The 18598-nt window shown below is 40.5% G+C and overlaps 1 protein-coding gene across 1 annotated transcript; it reads right to left on the reverse strand.

The window, feature by feature from the left end:
* Nucleotides 1-2349: 2349 nt before the first annotated feature.
* On the reverse strand, nt 2350-17655 carry vps4a (vacuolar protein sorting 4 homolog A). Its single transcript, XM_087844125.1, has 11 exons — nt 17439-17655; nt 14856-14967; nt 14628-14772; nt 14482-14543; nt 14211-14330; nt 13942-14098; nt 13188-13336; nt 11457-11538; nt 7312-7531; nt 6187-6327; nt 2350-4740 (listed from the first exon to the last, which is right to left on the reverse strand). The coding sequence occupies exons 1-11, from the start codon at nt 17457-17459 to the stop codon at nt 4639-4641; spliced, it is 1311 nt and encodes a 436-aa protein (XP_087700251.1). The 5' UTR covers nt 17460-17655; the 3' UTR covers nt 2350-4638.
* Nucleotides 17656-18598: the final 943 nt, after the last annotated feature.

Raw genomic sequence — 18598 nt, forward strand, 5'->3', positions numbered from 1 at the left:
CTCATCTAAAAATGACAAAATAATCCATACAGCATTAGCCACTATTTTATATATGCTCACAGACAGCAATGGTCCTGTGATGGACAAAAACTGTCTTGTTATAATAATGTCCTTTTGCTCACTGACATCAATATTAGCCCTCACTCTATCAAACCAAGGAGATAAAAGCTGCATGTTGTGACTGTGTAACACTTCTGTCTTCTCAGATAGTGGTGACCTTTTCTTGTAATTATGACATTAAGCACGAGGCCTCGCTTTCCTATTTTTGCCAGCAGTGAATGTAGTGCTATAGTGTACACCCTGACACATTACACATCAGTCTCTGTGGATGTGCTGTTATAATTATCTCTGCAGCTCTGTCACCAGGAGCTTTGGGGTCTTTGCTTGAGTGCTGTCTACAGCTTCATAGCCTCCATGTTGTTCTTGTTGATGAATTTAGGATTAATTTAAGAATATCTGCCTTTAAAGTCTTTGATGCACAATAAAGAAGATCTCAGGTTTGATCCTCACAGCTAGCAGACAGTGTGTCCTGTCCAAGTGTCCTTGAGTAAAATATTGAATGCTTGATTTTGCTTGATAGACATTAAGGAGCTCTGTGTTAGCATGCAGCACAGGCCAGCAGGGCCAAAACTGTGATATGATGTAGCAACTGTACCGCTTGTCTTAGTATGTGCAATAAGCAAAGTTTACCCCATACTTGGTGCTATTTTACATTATACATCAATCACTTAAGCTGTGGAATAAATTGTAAAGCTAGTCAAATAGCTTTTCTACTTATATGAATTATAGTTGGACTATACTGACAAGGAAGATATGGTTAGCTAGCTAGCTGTAATTTAGCTGTGATACAGGACTCTGGTGATGGTTGGTTGGTAATAGTGGCTGATGAAGTAAAAAGAAAATGGACTGCTAAGTTACCTGATCAGGCCTGAGTAACACCAAGGAAAACAGTGGGCTGGAGACCACTGCACAACCGTACACAGTGAACTTGCAACTATTTCAAAAGTTGCTTCAAAGATGGCGACCAAGATGGTAACCACTCGCAGTCAACCGCGTCTTCAAAGCGACTTCATCAAGATGGCAATAAAACATCAATAATAAACTGCAGCAAACTGGTGTAAATGGTGAATCATCTACATAAACATTGCATAGCCCGCCTCCCACAAGGCAATCCATGCAAGCACTGCAATCGAAAGTGGTTATCCAGAGGTTCCTGGTCTTCTGAAAACATTCTGCACTATTTTTAATCTAGTGTGACTGAGCCATTAAGACAGTGCTTTGCTTCATGAAATTTGTCAGTGCATATGATGTTTGTTGTATGGAGCTGATTAGGACTGGACTTCATTTCCAAGCTACTTTTAGCTAATGAGGTGGTTGCTCTAGGTCAGGGGTGTCGAACCCCAGGCCTCGAGAGCCGGTGTCCTGCAGGTTTTATATGTCACAACACACCTGAATCACATGATTAGTTTATTACCAGGCTTCTGGAGAACTTCAACACATGTTAAGGAAGTAATTTGGCCATTTAAATCAGCTGTGTTGTGTCAAGGACGCATCTAAAACCTGCAGGACACGGGCCCTCGGGGCCTGGAGTTCGACACCTGTGCTCTAGGTCTTTCCAGTCTTGACATTTGCTGTATAGACATGAGATTGATGTAAATGTAAAAGGAAAGAGTTTTTTTATCAGAATCTTGAAGATTTTCCTTAGAAGGAACAGCTTAAATGACTGTAGTAAATGAACAGTGGCCTCAAAGTTGACTCTGTGTAAATTTAAATAAAATCAGAAAACTGACTGCTCCACTTCTGGTATTTTTTTGTTTCATCATGCTGCAAATTCTTTGAAATGTGTGACAGGATGGGGCTGCAGGCAGATCCGTTAAGAACCTGTTTGCAACTCCTTCCAGCAGTCTAACCCATGTCACAAAGCTTCAAACTGGTTCAATCAACATGATGAGGAGTTCACTCAAATGCCCTCCAAAGTCACAAGATCTCAATTCAATACAGCAAACAGGAGATTTGCATCATGAATGCAGTGTGATGCCGTCATTTCAATATGGGCCTAAATCTCTGAAGAAAGCAAAATGTGATCCAACCCAGTACACGGAGAGTGTACCTAATAAAGTGTCTGGTGAGTGTATATTGTTGAACATTTTGTTTGCGTAATCTTTTAATTGTGGTGAACTCCTCTCAGGCTTCACTTTGACAGATTCAGTTTCTAAATATTTGAGATCTCGGGTTTTGTGGAAACTCTTATTGATGTGCACTTAACTGTGTGACGGTGATGGAAGTGTTAAATACCAAATACGTGAAATGCACAAGCATAATAAAACATGTCAAAGCAGCAGTAGTGTCTTTTTTTCCCATTTGAAATTTCAGTTTTTATTTATTCAGGTTAAATTAGTAGTAATGGTAACATGGCCAGCGTCAGGTTAAATCCCCGTACAGGGACGTTAATAACTGAGCTCCCCTGAACAACAGGTACCTCCACAAACACGCAGCGATTCTACTGTAGCTTCCAGAAGTCCATCAGTGAGTCCACCAGGCACGCCTGCAATCCTGCCATAACAGCAGGAGGTCAGAGTCTGTGCAGGACAGCTTTCCTTAAACTCCCTGCTGAAATTAGGACAACAGCAATGAAACGTTCAGCAGCATCGCCCCTGGAGGAGAACTCTGTACATTTGCCTCCAATAAAGAGGGGTGGGTGGGGGGTCAGGCCTCTCACTGGTGCTCCATCATGAATCACAGAAAATGAATACATAAATAAACATACTGTAGCTGGATTAGTTACACATCACACGTGACCAGTAATTTATATAAATAATGTTCCATAACACTGATTGACCATGAATGCAGGGCAAAACAAAGATGTGCTTGACTGATTCTTAATCCACTAACGTGTGAATATTAGTGGATTAATTGCAGTCGGCGTTAATTAGCTTGTGCTGTTAAACCAAGTGAGGGAGGTTAGTTTGCTTAAAGTGCCACAGACCCGATGTCCTCAATTTTCATATGTTTAATGAGACATTGTTCATTTTTCCACTGCAGTTTGTGGCATATTTCTCCCACTCATGTATCCGCTCTTCTTAAGTTTGAATATTTTCAATGAAGAGTGGAAAATACCCAGAACAAGAACTCAAACATCAAAAACAGAACATCTATAAAAGAAGGACTTTGCAGCTTAAATAAGACTAGGTGCATTCTAGGAAATGTAGTGAAAAAACTAAAAAGGACGCTTTCTTCCACACGTAACGGCCTCATAAACATGAAGCGAAAGTGTGATTGATTGCCCCACGGTAGCTGTTTTAGTTTGAAAACTCCAGAACAAGCCTCGCTGACCACAGCCGAAAAAAAGGAAGCCAATGGCAAAGATCCAAAAACTGCATTACTAATGGCCACTTGAGCCACGCTCTAAATGCACCGCCAGTATGGCCAGTTACAGAAAACCAGCTTTGGTTTCTATAGCAGGTGAATTTTTTTTATTCATCTGATTGGATTTTAACTTATGGGTGCTGCAGCTGTGTCTTCAAAAACACCGCAAACTTTTAGCAGCTAATACTCGGGCTTCAATATGTGAAGACTAAAGCCAATGAATGACATCACCGTGGCCGTGTCCATCATTTATGTACAGTCCATGCTCCAGAAAAGCTACCAATCCCACCAACTGCTGCTTCAAAACAGGAAGTGTTGATGCATCATCTATCAGTTTATTCGCTTCGAAAAGAAAAAAAATGAAAAAAAATAGAGCCATTCATCAGCACTTGGGCTTTCTTAAAAATCTATTTTTTTTAAAGTATTCATTGCTTTTTGTTCATGTTGATTAAATGCTGTGTTAATGAATGGCTTTTCAATGACAATCATCCATCTCCCAGAGTGTACATCCTTTTCAAAATAAAAGACATTCAAGTTACAGAAGACAGAGAAAAGCAGGAAATACTGATTTTTTTCACATCTGATTTAAATGATCACTCTTAGTATTTTCAGATTGAGGAACTGCTGCTCAACCAAACACGCTCACTTGGTTTAACTGCATTAAATATCAAAATAACATTTAGACAGAAACATTAAACAGAAACAAGTTTAATAAAAACACTTAAATGCTTTCACACTTCCGCATGCCTGGCAGAACAACTGACGTCTTCTTTTCGCTTCTTCTTCACTGTCCTTCATGGCGATACCAAAGGGAGTTGCATGACGGCAGCAGAATGTACGGCCCTTCGGTCGGAGACGAGACAGGCTCACAGTGGGACAAACTTTATGTGTTTCCTCACATTAAATGCGGCGCAGATGAACAGTTCTTGTAGTGAATATGCTGTAACGGAGCACAGTCTGTAAAGGGTGGGGAAAAACGCAGAGGCGACAGGGGAGGAAGTCTACAGTCCAGCTACCAAATCACACTGAGATTTTCTACTTCTGCATTTGGTCAATGTCCTCCAGGGATTCAAACATCCGGGCCTGGACGAGACACGAAGATGCAGACTGGCGCCATGTTATAAATCCAGGAGAGGCAGTGAACCAAGTGCTCAGCTGAAGATGAAAGCCTACAGGATGGTGCAGAGGAGAGGGGTGGAGTGTTGGTACTGGGAGCAGTCTGACCCTTCTGCTGGACTTGGGGATGGAGCAGGAGACGTGGGGCTCTGTCTCTCAGCCCTCCATCCCAAAGTCCTCTGTGAACTTCTTGACTTTGAGAAGGTCTTCGGTGTTAACTGTGGGGCGGGTGGTGGACAGAGAGCGCAGCATGTCCGACTGCAAAGTAGGGACACGGACACACACACAGTTCATTATTGTTATTTCATTACTGTTATACTGCATATTTGAATTCTGTATATCACTGTGAGGTCCTTTCAATCCAACAGAAGCTTTCTTTATGCAGAAAAACTGTCCAACATATCCTTTATCCCTTCTCTGCACACAGCCTAATCATCTCAGCCTCACCTCTCCAACTTTGTCTCCAAACTGCTCCATGAGCTGTCCTTATGATATTACTGGTTAACCCTTTAAGACCTACCATAGAACCAAGTCCGCCAGAGCTTATATTATATATTTACATGCTGTAGAGCCATTTTTGGGAGCATTTCAAGTTGCTATACATCAATACAACCATTATAGCCTAAATTTTAATAATATGTCTGCATTAAGTGCATAGAAATTACATAAATTGCAAGAAAGTGCAATAAACTACAAAAAAATTGAAAATCGTTTTTGTTTTTTAACATATATTTCTAGTTAGAGAAATTTAAGAGGCTTATCCCTCAAAACTGTAAATACAAAAAAGTTGCACAAAATAGTTTCCCACTACAGGAAATTTATTTTGAGTGTCTTCATAGTTTTATTTTTGAAATACACCAATTTTTATATACTGCAGGAAAAACGAAAATAAATATTATAATGCAAATTTGCAAAAAAGCAGCATATGCATCAAAATAAACTATTTCCAGCAGTGCAATATGAGTCCTAAGCATCCCAGAAACCACACAGAAAGTCATAAAGTCAAACATAACTTTAAAAAAACAAAACAAAACAGTATAGGCTCATGAGGCCCTGATGGAAAAAACTACATTTCCGCGAAAATGACGCCAATTCCAGTTTTGGGAAGGTCGTGGCGGACATGCGATAGTTCGCGCTGACGTCTATTCTAATGTAGGAAGTGTTATGAACAGCTGATCGGATCGGCAAAGCGTGTTTCTGGAATATTATGTTTTTGTTGCTGCAAGCGCTTTTTATGCAGTTTTTGCAAAGCTATATGTGGAAGGAAACTGTGACCGAGGACAAGCTGATGGCATAAGATGTAAGTACAACTCCTCCGGTTTCATATGCAAAAAAAATTATTGCGCTAGCTTACGTGGTTGCAGAGCTACCGGGATTTAAAAATAGTTACGCAAAACAGAGCGTGCACGCTCCGACCGGTTTTAAAAGGTTAATAGTAATATTACTCAATAATCCCAATGAAAATCTTAGTATCTTCATCTCCACCACCTCCACTATTGCCATCATCTTGAAACCAAACATCACAGGAGGTCTTGTCTTATAAACCTTCCTTCAGCAGTTTTACATATATAATGAATCTGGCTGATAATGTCATTGTTGTTCATTGGTGGTGGAAAGGAAGATGGTAATATGTCACAGTTTAAAAGAAAATCAAAGCCGCTGTTAGTGAAACAACAGATTCTCCTTCACGTTCCTGCATCTTACCATGCAGACTATGGGCTCCAGTAGCTTATCACTAGGCACGTCCATCCAGGTCATCTCTATGGCCCCAGGATCGCCAGGGGAACATGGCGTCAAGAGGTCATCCACCATCACCTGGTTGTTGCTTCGGGATGGACCGCGGACCTGCAGGAGTAAGGGGGGAAAAAAGCTCCTGTGCAGCACCGATTAATCACAGCAAACACTGCAGCCTCCACGTGAAGGCTTCATCGAACCCCGCTGAGTTATGCTGCAATAGACGTAGGCTGCCGGGGATTCCCATGATGCATTGAGTTTTTCCTTTCCAGTCACCTTTCTCACTCACTATGTGTTAACAGACCTCTCTGCATTGAATCATATCTGTTATTAACCTCTGTCTCTCTTCCACAGCATGTCTTTATCCTGTCTTCCTTCTCTCACCCCAACCGGTCGCAGCAGATGGCCCCGCCCCTCCCTGAGCCTGGTTCTGCCGGAGGTTTCTTCCTGTTAAAAGGGAGTTTTTCCTTCCCACTGTCGCCAAAGTGCTGCTCACAGGGGGCCATATGATTGATGGGTTTTTCTCTGTATCTATGAAGCGCCTTGAGGCGACTTTTGTTGTGATTTGGCGCTATATAAATAAAATTGAATTGAATTGAGTCTATGGGCGATCTTTGAGACATTAGTAACTCAATCTCAACTACATACTAAACACAATAACTAATTAAATTCATGTTAAACTGGTTAGTTTGCAGTATTCTGATAACATTTACAGTAACGGAGTCTGTTAGACTGCTGCAGGCCTGAGTGATGATGCTCTTTAATAGTAATATACTGTCTAGTAGCTGAAAAGCAGCTCTAATTCCTCATTCCTCAACATCTGCTTACATACCATGGACAGATTTGACTAAAACCTGAGAGTGAGCAGAAGCACAGGGCAGCTGATCACAGGTACTGGAGCTCACAGGCTTGGTTTTTTGGGGTGATTTCTTTTACAAACAAGCTTAAAACAGCTAATTTTTAACAGAGGATGAACTGAACTTTAATCAAGACTTATAAGACCTTATAAGTCCAGATAAAGTAACAGGACTTTCAATAGTTCGTTTATATCACAAAGATCCAAGATTGAAGATTTCACAGGTTTCTTTCTCTTACCTTTTTGAAATGTGTGGCAGACTGGACCTTCCTAACGGGCTGCATGAGAGCATCCCGGACGATGATGCTGATGTCGGCACCGGAGTAGCCTTCTGTTTTGCGGGCGAGCTGCCGCAGGTCGGCCTCGCTCAGGCTGTGCGGCGTGTTGCCCAGATGGAGGCGAAACATTTGAGCCCGAGCCGGCTCCTCTGGCAGAGGGATGTAGATACGCTTCTCAAATCTGACGCACAACAAAAATAACAAGCGGATGCTCCTCAATACGTACATGAACACACGTACACTTAAACAGCACACAAGAAAAGGTATAACAAAGCAAAGCGTAGCTCTAAAATCAACTCGTTACTATTAAAGTTTAGAGGAAGTGAAGCAGGAGTCGGATGCTGGGTTCACTGGCTGTAGATTGACCGCTTTTCCTTATTTCTCCCATAAATCCCACTCCACTGGTCGATGCTTATATTAAACACGACCAAAGTTTTAAATAATCAGTCTATGTAGCTCAGACTTCAGGATTATATATAGAATTTGTTTTAGACATTTTTTATATGCTTGGCTCGATATGATATCATCAAGAATGGATGGATGGAATCCCTAATAAGGTCTCAGGCACGCAAATAGCAGCCAGTCAGATGAATAATAACCAAAGTTGGCTTAAAATGTGGGTAGCCTTATAGAAACAGGAGCTAAAATGTTTTATTTCAGGCACATGATGATTCGGTGGGCTGCTCCAAGGCGAGTATATCGAGCTCTGAATCCTACAAAGCTCCTTTAGTGGAGTTCAAGATTATTAGATTATTATTATCTAATAATAATATTATAATAATATTATCTAATAATAATATTATTTGTTTAATATTATTAAACAAATCTCTGATTTGTTTAATAATTCTTACACTTTGTATTACATATGCTTCTAACTGGGTATACATTTAAGATTATGCTTCCACAAGACACCGAGTGAATTACAAGTTTAAGATGTTATTAATCAGCTGTGGATTTCAGTGCCACTTCTTACAGGAGCTGTCTTCTTTTTGCATTCCCAGCACTATTCACCAAAAAATGCAAGCCTGTACAGATCTGACAGAAAAGCTGATAGCTGCTGGGAACTCTTTAACTCTATTTCCCAAGAGGAGGCAGGATGATTTTTATACTGCCTGCCCTGCTCAGGGAGGTGAGACCTGTCAGAGCGATATTTCTCTCTGTTCAGTAACAATTACAGAAGGAACTACCTCCTGTTTGAAGCCACATCTTTCTCATTTCAAGTGAAACTTTTCTTTTTTCCACATTTTAATTTAACATTAAATTCAGCTTTTGTGTTTAAATGGAGGCAAAGTGTAGCTGCTGATCAACGTGTTGTTGGGTACTGCTGGTCTCTCCAAGTTCTGTTTAGTTGTGATTCTGCGGCCATCTAAATAAGCTGAACTATCCCCCAGCAGCTTGTGTTTGTAATGTGCCCATGGTAACATAACAACATGATGAGCCTCAGCCAACGTCTTCTAATAATAATGGATTGGATTTATATAGCGCTTTACAATGCCACTATTCATTCACTCTCGCATTCACACACTGGTGGAGGCAGCTACAGTTGTAGCAGCTGCCCTGGGGCAGACTGACAGAAGCGAGGCTGCCATATCACACCATCGGCCCCTCTGGCTAACACCAGTAGGCGGTAGGTTGTGTCTTCCCTAAGGACACAACGACCAGGACAGAGAGCCCAGGGATCGAACCGGCGACCTTCCGGTTACAGATGCGCTTCCCAACCCCCTGAGCCACGGTCGCCCAATCACGCACACAGTGCACTGTTTCCAAAGCACAGACTTTTTTCATAATTGTTCATCCAGCCGAGGTAATGCGCTCTTATTTTGAAAATTCAGTCACTGTCAACGAGCAAGCTCTGGTCCTTCCTGTTTTCCCTGTGGGCAGGTCTCCTGAAATCTTTTTCTTCATTTAACACTTTATATAATTACCTCATGGAGGTTGGTCTCTACTCTTTGCTGGATGTTCTGTAGGGGCTTTTCTTTACTATAGAAAAGATCCTGTCATCACCCATGTCTGTGGTTTTCCAGGTCTTTCCATGTGTGCTTTTCTCAGTATGTACAAAATAGTTAGCCACTCACAATCTTAATAATATCCATACTAAATTCTTTTTCTGTATTAACAGCCACAGCACACTTGAAATCGCTTCCTGACCAAAGTGTTAAAGTACAGATGCAACACTTCAGTGGTCAATGCAATATGATGGGTTAACCCCTCAACTTAGAATTGAATGTTTGCACTTGAAGCTTAAAGCATTTAGCAGTAACCCAAGTATGTTTTGATACAAAGGTAAAAAGACAATAATCATGCCACTGTCCAAAAATATCTGGAGCCAACATTAAATTCTAAACGTCATAGAGAGCAACTCACAAGAAGTTTGGACAATGTTTTACATGGTCAGCATTCAAAATGAGAGCTGGAGCTCAGGTGTGTGTCCACACAAATGCTTTGTTAACAGCTGAGTAAGTTTAAAGGTGGAGAAAAAAACGACATCAGCAGTCAGCAGTCAAAAAGCAGTATGAATCTTAACATTAACATGCGTTTAGACAAACAGATTTGAACTTTATTTTGTTCATAAGGTTAATTATTAGAGTTTCCAACCATCCCGTAAAAAACGGAATCGTTCTGTATTCAGAGAAAATATTACACGTTTTGTATTGAGGTGATAAGGAACACAGTTTGTCCCGAACTTCAGCTACAACGAAAAAGACACAAAGCTGGAGTTATTCTGTGTTTTTGCTGCACAGCTGCCTCTTCTTCTCTCATTCTCTCACCCTCCCTCTCCCGTTTCTACTTCAATCATGAAAATGATCAAAGATCAGCTGATCGGCTTTTCTCTCTTGTTTGTTTATCGCCCACTTCGCGCCAGAAAGAAGAAATCAGTGGATGTAGCGCTAAACATCAGCAGCACGTTAAAGCTTGATCAGCTGTTGTTAGAATTTATTTAATATTAATTTCTAGTATCAGCTGATGTTTGCTGGAGCCACAGCTGTAAAAGCGGTTTCGGTTTGGATATGTGGTGAGAGGGAAACATGAAGATGAAACCAGGAGATGTCCTTACTGAATCATCAGAGCTGAACAGGTGATGGAGAAACAGGTTTACCCTTTAGGTGACATGAATGAGTTGAAGGGAAGTTATGAACTGTTTCTGAGAGACAAATAACACCAGGATCCTTTTTTATGTAGCTGACAGCTGGTAACTGTGCAGGGGCGGGTCTAGCAAAGTGTTACCAGGGGGCCAGGTAGGGCATTAACAGGGAGAGGGGGGCACAAAGAAATACTTTTCTTTCTTATTCTCATTTAAAATGTCTAGCTTTTAAAAAATAATTATCGGAGTCTTACAACAAATGATTGATAGATTGATACATATATACCATCAAAACAGTGAACATCACTGTTACAACAGTGTTTGTTTTCATTCAAAGGCTTTATGATTTTTCCTATAATGGTGGGCCGGTCTCTAGTCAAAATGCCTGGGCCGATTTTTTGTCCCAGTCCAGCCCTGTATGCAGCTCATCTGCAGTCTGGTGTTACCGACATCGTCCTATTCAGAAGGCAGAATTTCCGAGTTCTGAGTACAATCAAAAACACCACGACTGCAGTTTTTGTGTTGGATGTAAAAAGCGCACGTGACGCTGTGACGTAGGCTAGAATCATGGCGGAGGTCAATGACGGTCCAGGCGTGGGATTTCTCTCGTGGAAATATGCACTTTTTTTTTTTCCTTTCTATTGGTAGGTGGCACAGTGCACTTGTGGCAAGTAAGCAAACTAGAAGACTGGCAATCTGGCTGGGTATCCAGTTATGGAAGCAACACATTAACAAGAGAATTCTGAGCAAAACCAAAGTTACTTTCCCTAGTAACTAGTTACTTTGAAAGTAATGAGTAACTTGAAGTTACTGAGTTACTTTTGATAGAAGCAACTAGTAAAGTAACTAAGTTACTAATTTAAAGTAACTTACCCAACACGGAACATGACAGAATCACCATTGTGATGAATAATAACAGTGCAGCTACAGTAAAAGTACATTTTTTTGAATAAAAAGCCCCACAGAATATAAACAAAACAAACACACACACACACACACACAAACATCTGAGATGACCTCTGACCTTCTGCGGATGGCGGCGTCCAGCACCCAGGGGATGTTGGTGGCTCCGAGCACCAGAATGCCATCGTTGTTGTTTCCGACACCTACAAAAGCAGAGTGTCAATCTACACAAGCACTTCTTTTGAAACTCTGGAAAACTCTCTTAACCGATTGTAGCAGGAATAATGGTCAGTGTAATTTATTTATACAATATAAACAATGATGAGCTACTGATGCCACACAATAAAATTGTTTATATGGTGTGGAATGAATACCGTAATAACAAGAAAAGTTATGAAAACAGAAAATGCCTGACATCACCACAGATCATTCAACCCAGAGACAAATAAGTGACAAATAACTAAGTCTTCTACTGAGACTGAGAAATGTGTTGAAAACAATCAGAAAACTTTGCAGTGTAACTCGTATGAAGCACAAACACACCAGCTCTTTGTAGCTCTTTACACAAACAGTGGATGTGCACTTTTACTATCAAATATTTGAAAATATGGGGTTCGATACCTTTTCTCCATTTTTTTCGAGCTAGCCACCCTAAAAAGTCCTTAAAGGAGTAAATCTCACATCTTAAAATGTTTTGGGCATTTATGTTAAAACACGGTCTAAATTAATTTCAGTGACCACCATGACATAAAACTGCATGTATAGAATCAGCACTCAAATATGATAAATCTCTGCAGATCCACAATAACATTTTAGAAGTTTTTATCCCCCTGGAGGTTATACTTTCCCCACAGTTCATGCTTCTTTCAGTGCCATGTCTCTCTCTTATAATTTCTATACTGTTGTTTACAAAGCTGATGTTTAACAGGCACCAAGAGAAGATCACATATCACTCCAGTCTTGGCCTCCCTTCACTGGTTGCCTGTAAATTTTAGGTTTCATTTTAAAATTTTAGTTCTAACCTTTAGGGCCCTACATGGTCAGGCTCCTCAATATTTATCTGACCTGCTGAAACCACATACATCTTCTCGGGCTTTAAGGTAATTAGATCAGAGACTGCTGGTGGTACCGCGCACTCATTTTAAAACTCGTGGTGATTGGGCCTTTCAGACTGTGGCACCACGGTTGTGGAATTCTCTCCCACTGTCTCTTCGCTGCACGGACTCCAATGGTTCTATAAAGAAACAGCTGAAGACATTTTTATTTAGAAAAGCATTTGATTAATTTCTTCTTATGCTGTTTTTATAATTTTATTGTTTTACATTGTTTTATTTACTGTTATATTGTTTTTATATTCCCATTTCCTGTGTTGTAAAGCACTTTGGGATTTTTATCTGTGAAAAGCGCTATATAAATAAATTTTACTTACTTACTTACATAAAAGGATTTTTCACATATGATGGTTACCAGTGCTGCCACCACATACACTTACATCCAGAAAATCACCAAACATTTGTGTTTTTTAGGCGTTCCTCTTGTGGTGCAGAGCAAGCACAGTGAGGTTCTGTGGTTCTATGAACTCTGAAAAGGCTGCTGTGGTCTTAAGGTCCCTTATTTCAATCCATCATGGTGATGTGATCCAGGTTTGACAAAGTGTTAACAAGATTCGCACATTCAGTCTGACACCGATGTGAGGCTGAGAAAAGCCCCTCTTTGCTCACATCATCAATCTTACTTGAAACACTGCAGACGCCGTGTTTTTCCAAATGGCTGTGCCTCAAGTTTCAACAATATTATTTAATACTGCATATTCTTCACACTTCATATATCCGATAGCACTCGTGTGACTCACCCTGCATCTGGACCAGAAACTCTGTCTTGATGCGGCGGGCAGCCTCGCTTTCATTCTCGTTCCTTGAGCCGCACAGAGAGTCCACCTCGTCGATGAAGATGATTGAAGGTTTGTGCTGGCGAGCTAGATCAAACAGGTTTTTCACCAGCCTGACAGAGACGAGCAGAGACGGAGTAAATATGTCTGAGGGATAGCCAGATTAGACCATTAGTTTTTTATTACTAAGAAATCGATTTAGTCTTTGAAGTAACAAATGTTGTAATTATTGCTCATCACCTTTATGCAATTTAAGATGAGACCTTTAAAGATTAAAATTCCAAAATATTCAGTTATCAAAGTTGTTTTTTTCCAGTATTTCTACTTGCTAAATCACATATCAATCTGTTTATTAAAAAGATACTTACAAAACTGTTTCAGCTTTATAAGTTCAGGTGTCTACTTTGGTACAGTTGATTATTTATGGAGCTGTTTAATTGATATTCTGCTAGGATAAGAAAACAGCTGTCCCCAAGGCTGTGAGGAACTTTAGAAGCATTTCTGATATTTCCTTTTTACCTAGCTTAAACAAGTGTACAATACTAAAAATTAGAAACACTCCTGACTCAGAGTGATGCTGAAAAACTAGTTCATCCATTTTCCCTCTCCAATATTGTACGGCCTTTACATGACAATTTATAGCACGTTGAGATGAGACTTGTTGGGAATTGGCTCTATGTAAATTACACTGAATTGAAATGACGCATTGAACACATACTTCTCACTCTCTCCCAGCCACTTCGACATGAGGTCTGAGGAGGAGACAGAGAAGAAGGTGGAGTTGTTGGCCTCGGTGGCCACTGCCTTGGCCAGGTATGACTTCCCTGTTCCCGGAGGACCGAAGAGCAGGATGCCTCTCCATGGGGTCCGTTTGCCTGAGAAACAAAAAGACCCAGAAGAAAAGTTTGTCTTTAAAGTAGTGTTGATATCAGTGTATGACTGCTTACTGGGTTTAAACAGAATGAAGAGACTTGAGACCTACAGTACCTGTGAAAAGGTGAGGAAATTTGATGGGCAGGATGACTGCTTCCTTCAAAGCTTCCTTAGCTCCTTCCAGCCCAGCAACATCATTCCACCTCACATTGGGTTTCTCCATTACAATAGCACCTACACACAAAAAAAAACAGTAATAATGACACACCTACTGGGATGCAATTAATAGACAAGGCTGGTTGATTATGACAAAACCAAAGAAAATTGTAAGAAATAATATCATAAGCTCCACATGATGGGGTTAAATCCCCCCAAGGCCACTCACCCATAAGCTGCTCCTGCAGTTTTTTCTTCTCAGGGTTTTCACCCTCACTGTCACTGTCGCTCCTAGAACACAGAACATAAAAATCCAATAAAGCCTAAAATGTTTGTTTTTTTTACATTTAAACATACAAAAAAAGGACATCATACTTGTCATTGCTCTGTGCTTCTTTGACAGGCTTCTTGCCCTGTTTGTCTTTATTCTTCAGATAGTCCTTCAGTTTCTCTGCTCTGTCCAGGTACTGCATACATTTTGCTCGTATACTCTCCTTCGCCTTGTCGCTGTGGGCCTCATCTGGAGTAAGAGAAGATGTTCCCATCAGCAAGGTGTACGCAAGACACAAACAGCTCAGCTACCTGTCAAGATAAGATACTTACATTTTATGGCATGTAGGAAATATTCCACAGCATGCTGGTACAGGCGCAGAGCCTCCTCATAATTCTTCGCCTTGTCCTCCTCTGTGGCTTTAGTGACAAGATCAATGGCTTTCTGTTGCAGATGCAGAGATACAATGTTAAACCATGGAGTCAAAACAGGCAATAAACAAATGTCATCCTTATGTCACTCAAAACCAAAGCTTCAGCCAGCAGATTACAGAACTGGGCTGGAATCGCAGGAATAGCTCTCAAATGGTTTTACTTGTCTGAATATGAATTCTGAACTATGTCTTCATCTGTGGATTCCTCCAGGGCTCAATCATCTCAACAGTTTTGTTTTCACTGGGTATATTATACCTGGGCCATCTGCTTAATAGCTTTAAATGTACCTGCTATCATTGATATGCACACGATACATAGCTGTACCTTTCTGTTAGTTCAAGCTCAACAGCCTTTGGTACCCGAGGGAATGCTTCACTGCCATTACTAACTTTAAAATATTTCTTTCATCTCAGTCCTGACAAAACCAAGGTTCTTGTGTCCGACCCTGACTGATTCACTGAGGAAGTCAGCCATTACACCAGCCTGCTCGCTGATAATACCAAATCATCTGCTAAGAATTAATTAATTATCTTAATGACCTTGTAGTACCATATCACCCTATTAGAGCACTTCGCTCTCGCTCTGCAGGCCTACTTGTTGTTCCTAGAGTATTTAAAGTAGAATGGGAGGGAGAGCCTTCAGTTTTCAGGCCCCTCTTCTGTGGAACCAGCTTCCAGTTTGGATTCGGGAGACAGACACTATCTCTACTTTTAAGATTAGGCTTCAAACTTTCCTTTTTGCTAAAGCATATAGTTAGGGCTGGACCAGGTGACCCTGAATCCTCCCTTAGTTATGCTGCAATAAACGTAGGCTGCCGGGGGATTCCCATGATGCATTGAGTTTTTCCTTTCCAGTCACCTTTCTCACTCACTATGTATTAATAGACCTCTCTGCATTGAATCATATCTGTTATTAACCTCTGTCTCTCTTCCACAGCATGTCTTTATCCTGTTTTTCTTCTCTCACCCCAACCGGTCGCAGCAGATGGCCCCGCCCCTCCCTGAGCCTGGTTCTGCCGGAGGTTTCTTCCTGTTAAAAGGGAGTTTTTCCTTCCCACTGTCGCCAAAGTGCTTGCTCATAGGGGGTCATATGATTGTTGGGTTTTTCTCTGAATCTATGAAGCGCCTTGAGGCGACTTTTGTTGTGATTTGGTGCAATATAAATAAAATTGAATTGAATTAAGAACCTGAGCATCATTCGTTATTATCTAGTATATTTGAATCTCACATTTCAAAGCTCGCCCAGCTTTCTTTCATTAAAGAAACATTGCAAACATGAAACCTTTGTTTTTTTTTCACCCAATCATCCAGAACTTTTAGTACACACTGTAACTGTCTCCCACTTATTTTTGCATCCCTTCACTGATTTTAGTGAAATTCAAAATTGTATTAATAGCATAAAGTCCTACATGGCTTAGCTCTCGCATAAACATGGAGAGCTACTGAGAATTTACAACAGCTTTAAGGATCTCAGATCATCTAATCACGCTCTTAACTGTTAAAAACAGAGGTGCCCACGCTTTCAGGTTACACCTCCTAAACTCTGGAACAGCATTTCTCAGTAATTCAGGTCACCTGAACCTGTGGTTTGTTTTATAGGATTACTGAGAACTTTATATAAGTTACTTTAAAAAAAAGAGAAACAAAAAGCAAAGAAAGAAAAACAATCTTTCTCCTATTATTTTAGGTTTACATCTGATGTGTGTATAAAAGTTGCGTATATATATCGTATATATATTGCGATGAATGCAAGACCATGTGCTGGAACATATTCACTTGTCTTTAATGTGTGGTTTTATTTAAACTGTGAAACACTTTGTAACTCTATTTATTTAAAAGTGATAAACAAATAAAAGTTGTTATTATTATTAAAACAAAGAACAAGCTATTCCTTAAGACAAATATTCACTGTGCTGCTTATAAAGCCAGTCGTCAGACTGAAATAGTCCCCCAAAACAGCAACGCTTTGTTTTCTGTCCTTTTAACTGAGCGAGCAGGGCCACACGGGCCGGCTAACGGTGACAGCAGATACCGTTAGAAACACCCTACAGGCGAGGCACAGCCAGTAGTACCCGCAACAAAGCCTATCGTTTCTATAATATGTAATCTAGACGACATATTTATTGTAACACCAAACCAAGACAATCTTATTATCAGCTGTTTTGTTAGCAATTTAGCTTGCAGTACATCCAGCCACCTTAGGGTTTAAGAGCTAACCGTTATTTTGTATGTAGGTAGCCGACAGGCTGGAAACTGTGTTTTGAATTAGAATCTTTCTTTAATCGTTCAGTGGAAAAAAATAAATTATCTACCAAATGGTTCGAAGAGTCTTCGTAGCTTCCAGAAAATTCTTCCGCACGCAACCCAGTGTATTCAGAGTTGTAAAAAAAACCCGCTTTTTGCTCCAATTACACAAAAACCAAAGGCTAGCTCTGTGACCAAACTGAAGCGGGCTAACATTAGCCAGCTAACAACAGCCTACCTGTAATGTTGACGTTGTCATTTCATCTCACTTTAATGTGACACGCGCAGATTTCTGTCCTCTGTTCCTCCCCAAAGGTGGACACCTGAAGAAGTGATGTCTTTACCAGCCCTGTTCTGTACGAGGACTGCACGCTCCTGTCATGACAAAACAAAACAGTGGCTAATGCGGCGGCTAGCAAAGATGACAGCTCGACCCAACGAGACGTCAACCAACAGGGGAGCTCATACCTGACAGCTTCCGGCGAAGACTTCCAAAGGGCCGTGGCTTAAAAAAAAAATAATTAGCAAACATGTAGTCACCACATGAAATATTAATAATACACCAAGGTTATTATATTCTCAGAATTACATTTATATATAAATGTAATATTTTTCTGAGACTATAGAGACCATTTAACTTGGAAAACAACTTCCGGTTTTGTAGCTAAACTAACAAACTTGACAAACTTCAGGGACCTTAGCAGATGTTCAATGGCCTGCAACTACTGCCACCTAGCGGCCACAGCCACAAGCCTTTCTTTAAAGGCCGGAGTAGCTGGAGAAACACTGCGCTCATGTGAAATCAAGTATTTGAGAACATTGTAGAGTGCCCAACTGAACCATGCAAGAAAAAATTATGGGATAGTTAAATTATGTTTGTGTGTGTGTTTTAATCTGTACATATATTGTGACTGTATTATATAAACCCAGAACACAGCAATATAAAATTGGATTTTGAGTGTAACGTTCACTCACACTCTGATGGATGCATCAGGGGCAACTTGGGCTTCAGTGTCTTACCCAAAGATGCTTTTCAGCAAGCAGCCTGGAGGTGTCAGGAATCGATGCACCGGCCTTCCAGTTGATCTTCCACCTGATCCACAGTCATCCCTGACAGACGCACCAAATTATGACCCCCACCAAAAATCTTCCTGACGCTTTTCCTCCACAAACACGTTGAAAGATCTATGGGTACTTCTTTGAGCAGCAATTTTGAAAAATTATAAATAACACATTATAAATAATAAATAAATGATAAAAGAAAAAAAAGTATTGAAAAAAGTACTAAAAGTAATCAGTAACTGTCTAAAAGTCCAGCCAGTCAATGTAATTGTGCCATTCAGACTAACCTGCCACTAATATCTGGATGTCTAGTCAAAGTTCACTAGAATGGAAACA

Source organism: Neolamprologus brichardi, chromosome 7 (assembly GCF_056152115.1).
Source record: "Neolamprologus brichardi isolate AB-2024 chromosome 7, ASM5615211v1, whole genome shotgun sequence".
Classification (NCBI taxonomy): domain Eukaryota; kingdom Metazoa; phylum Chordata; class Actinopteri; order Cichliformes; family Cichlidae; genus Neolamprologus; species Neolamprologus brichardi.

Excerpts from the sequence above, each read along its gene's own strand:
- vps4a (XM_087844125.1), bottom strand. The coding sequence starts at position 17,459 with ATGACAACGTCAACATTACAG. Across the intron at positions 14,968-17,438 it reads TGACAACGTCAACATTACAG|AAAGCCATTGATCTTGTCAC; the intron begins GTAGGCTGTTGT and ends CATCTGCAACAG. Across the intron at positions 13,337-13,941 it reads TGGCTGGGAGAGAGTGAGAA|GCTGGTGAAAAACCTGTTTG; the intron begins GTATGTGTTCAA and ends CGTCTCTGTCAG.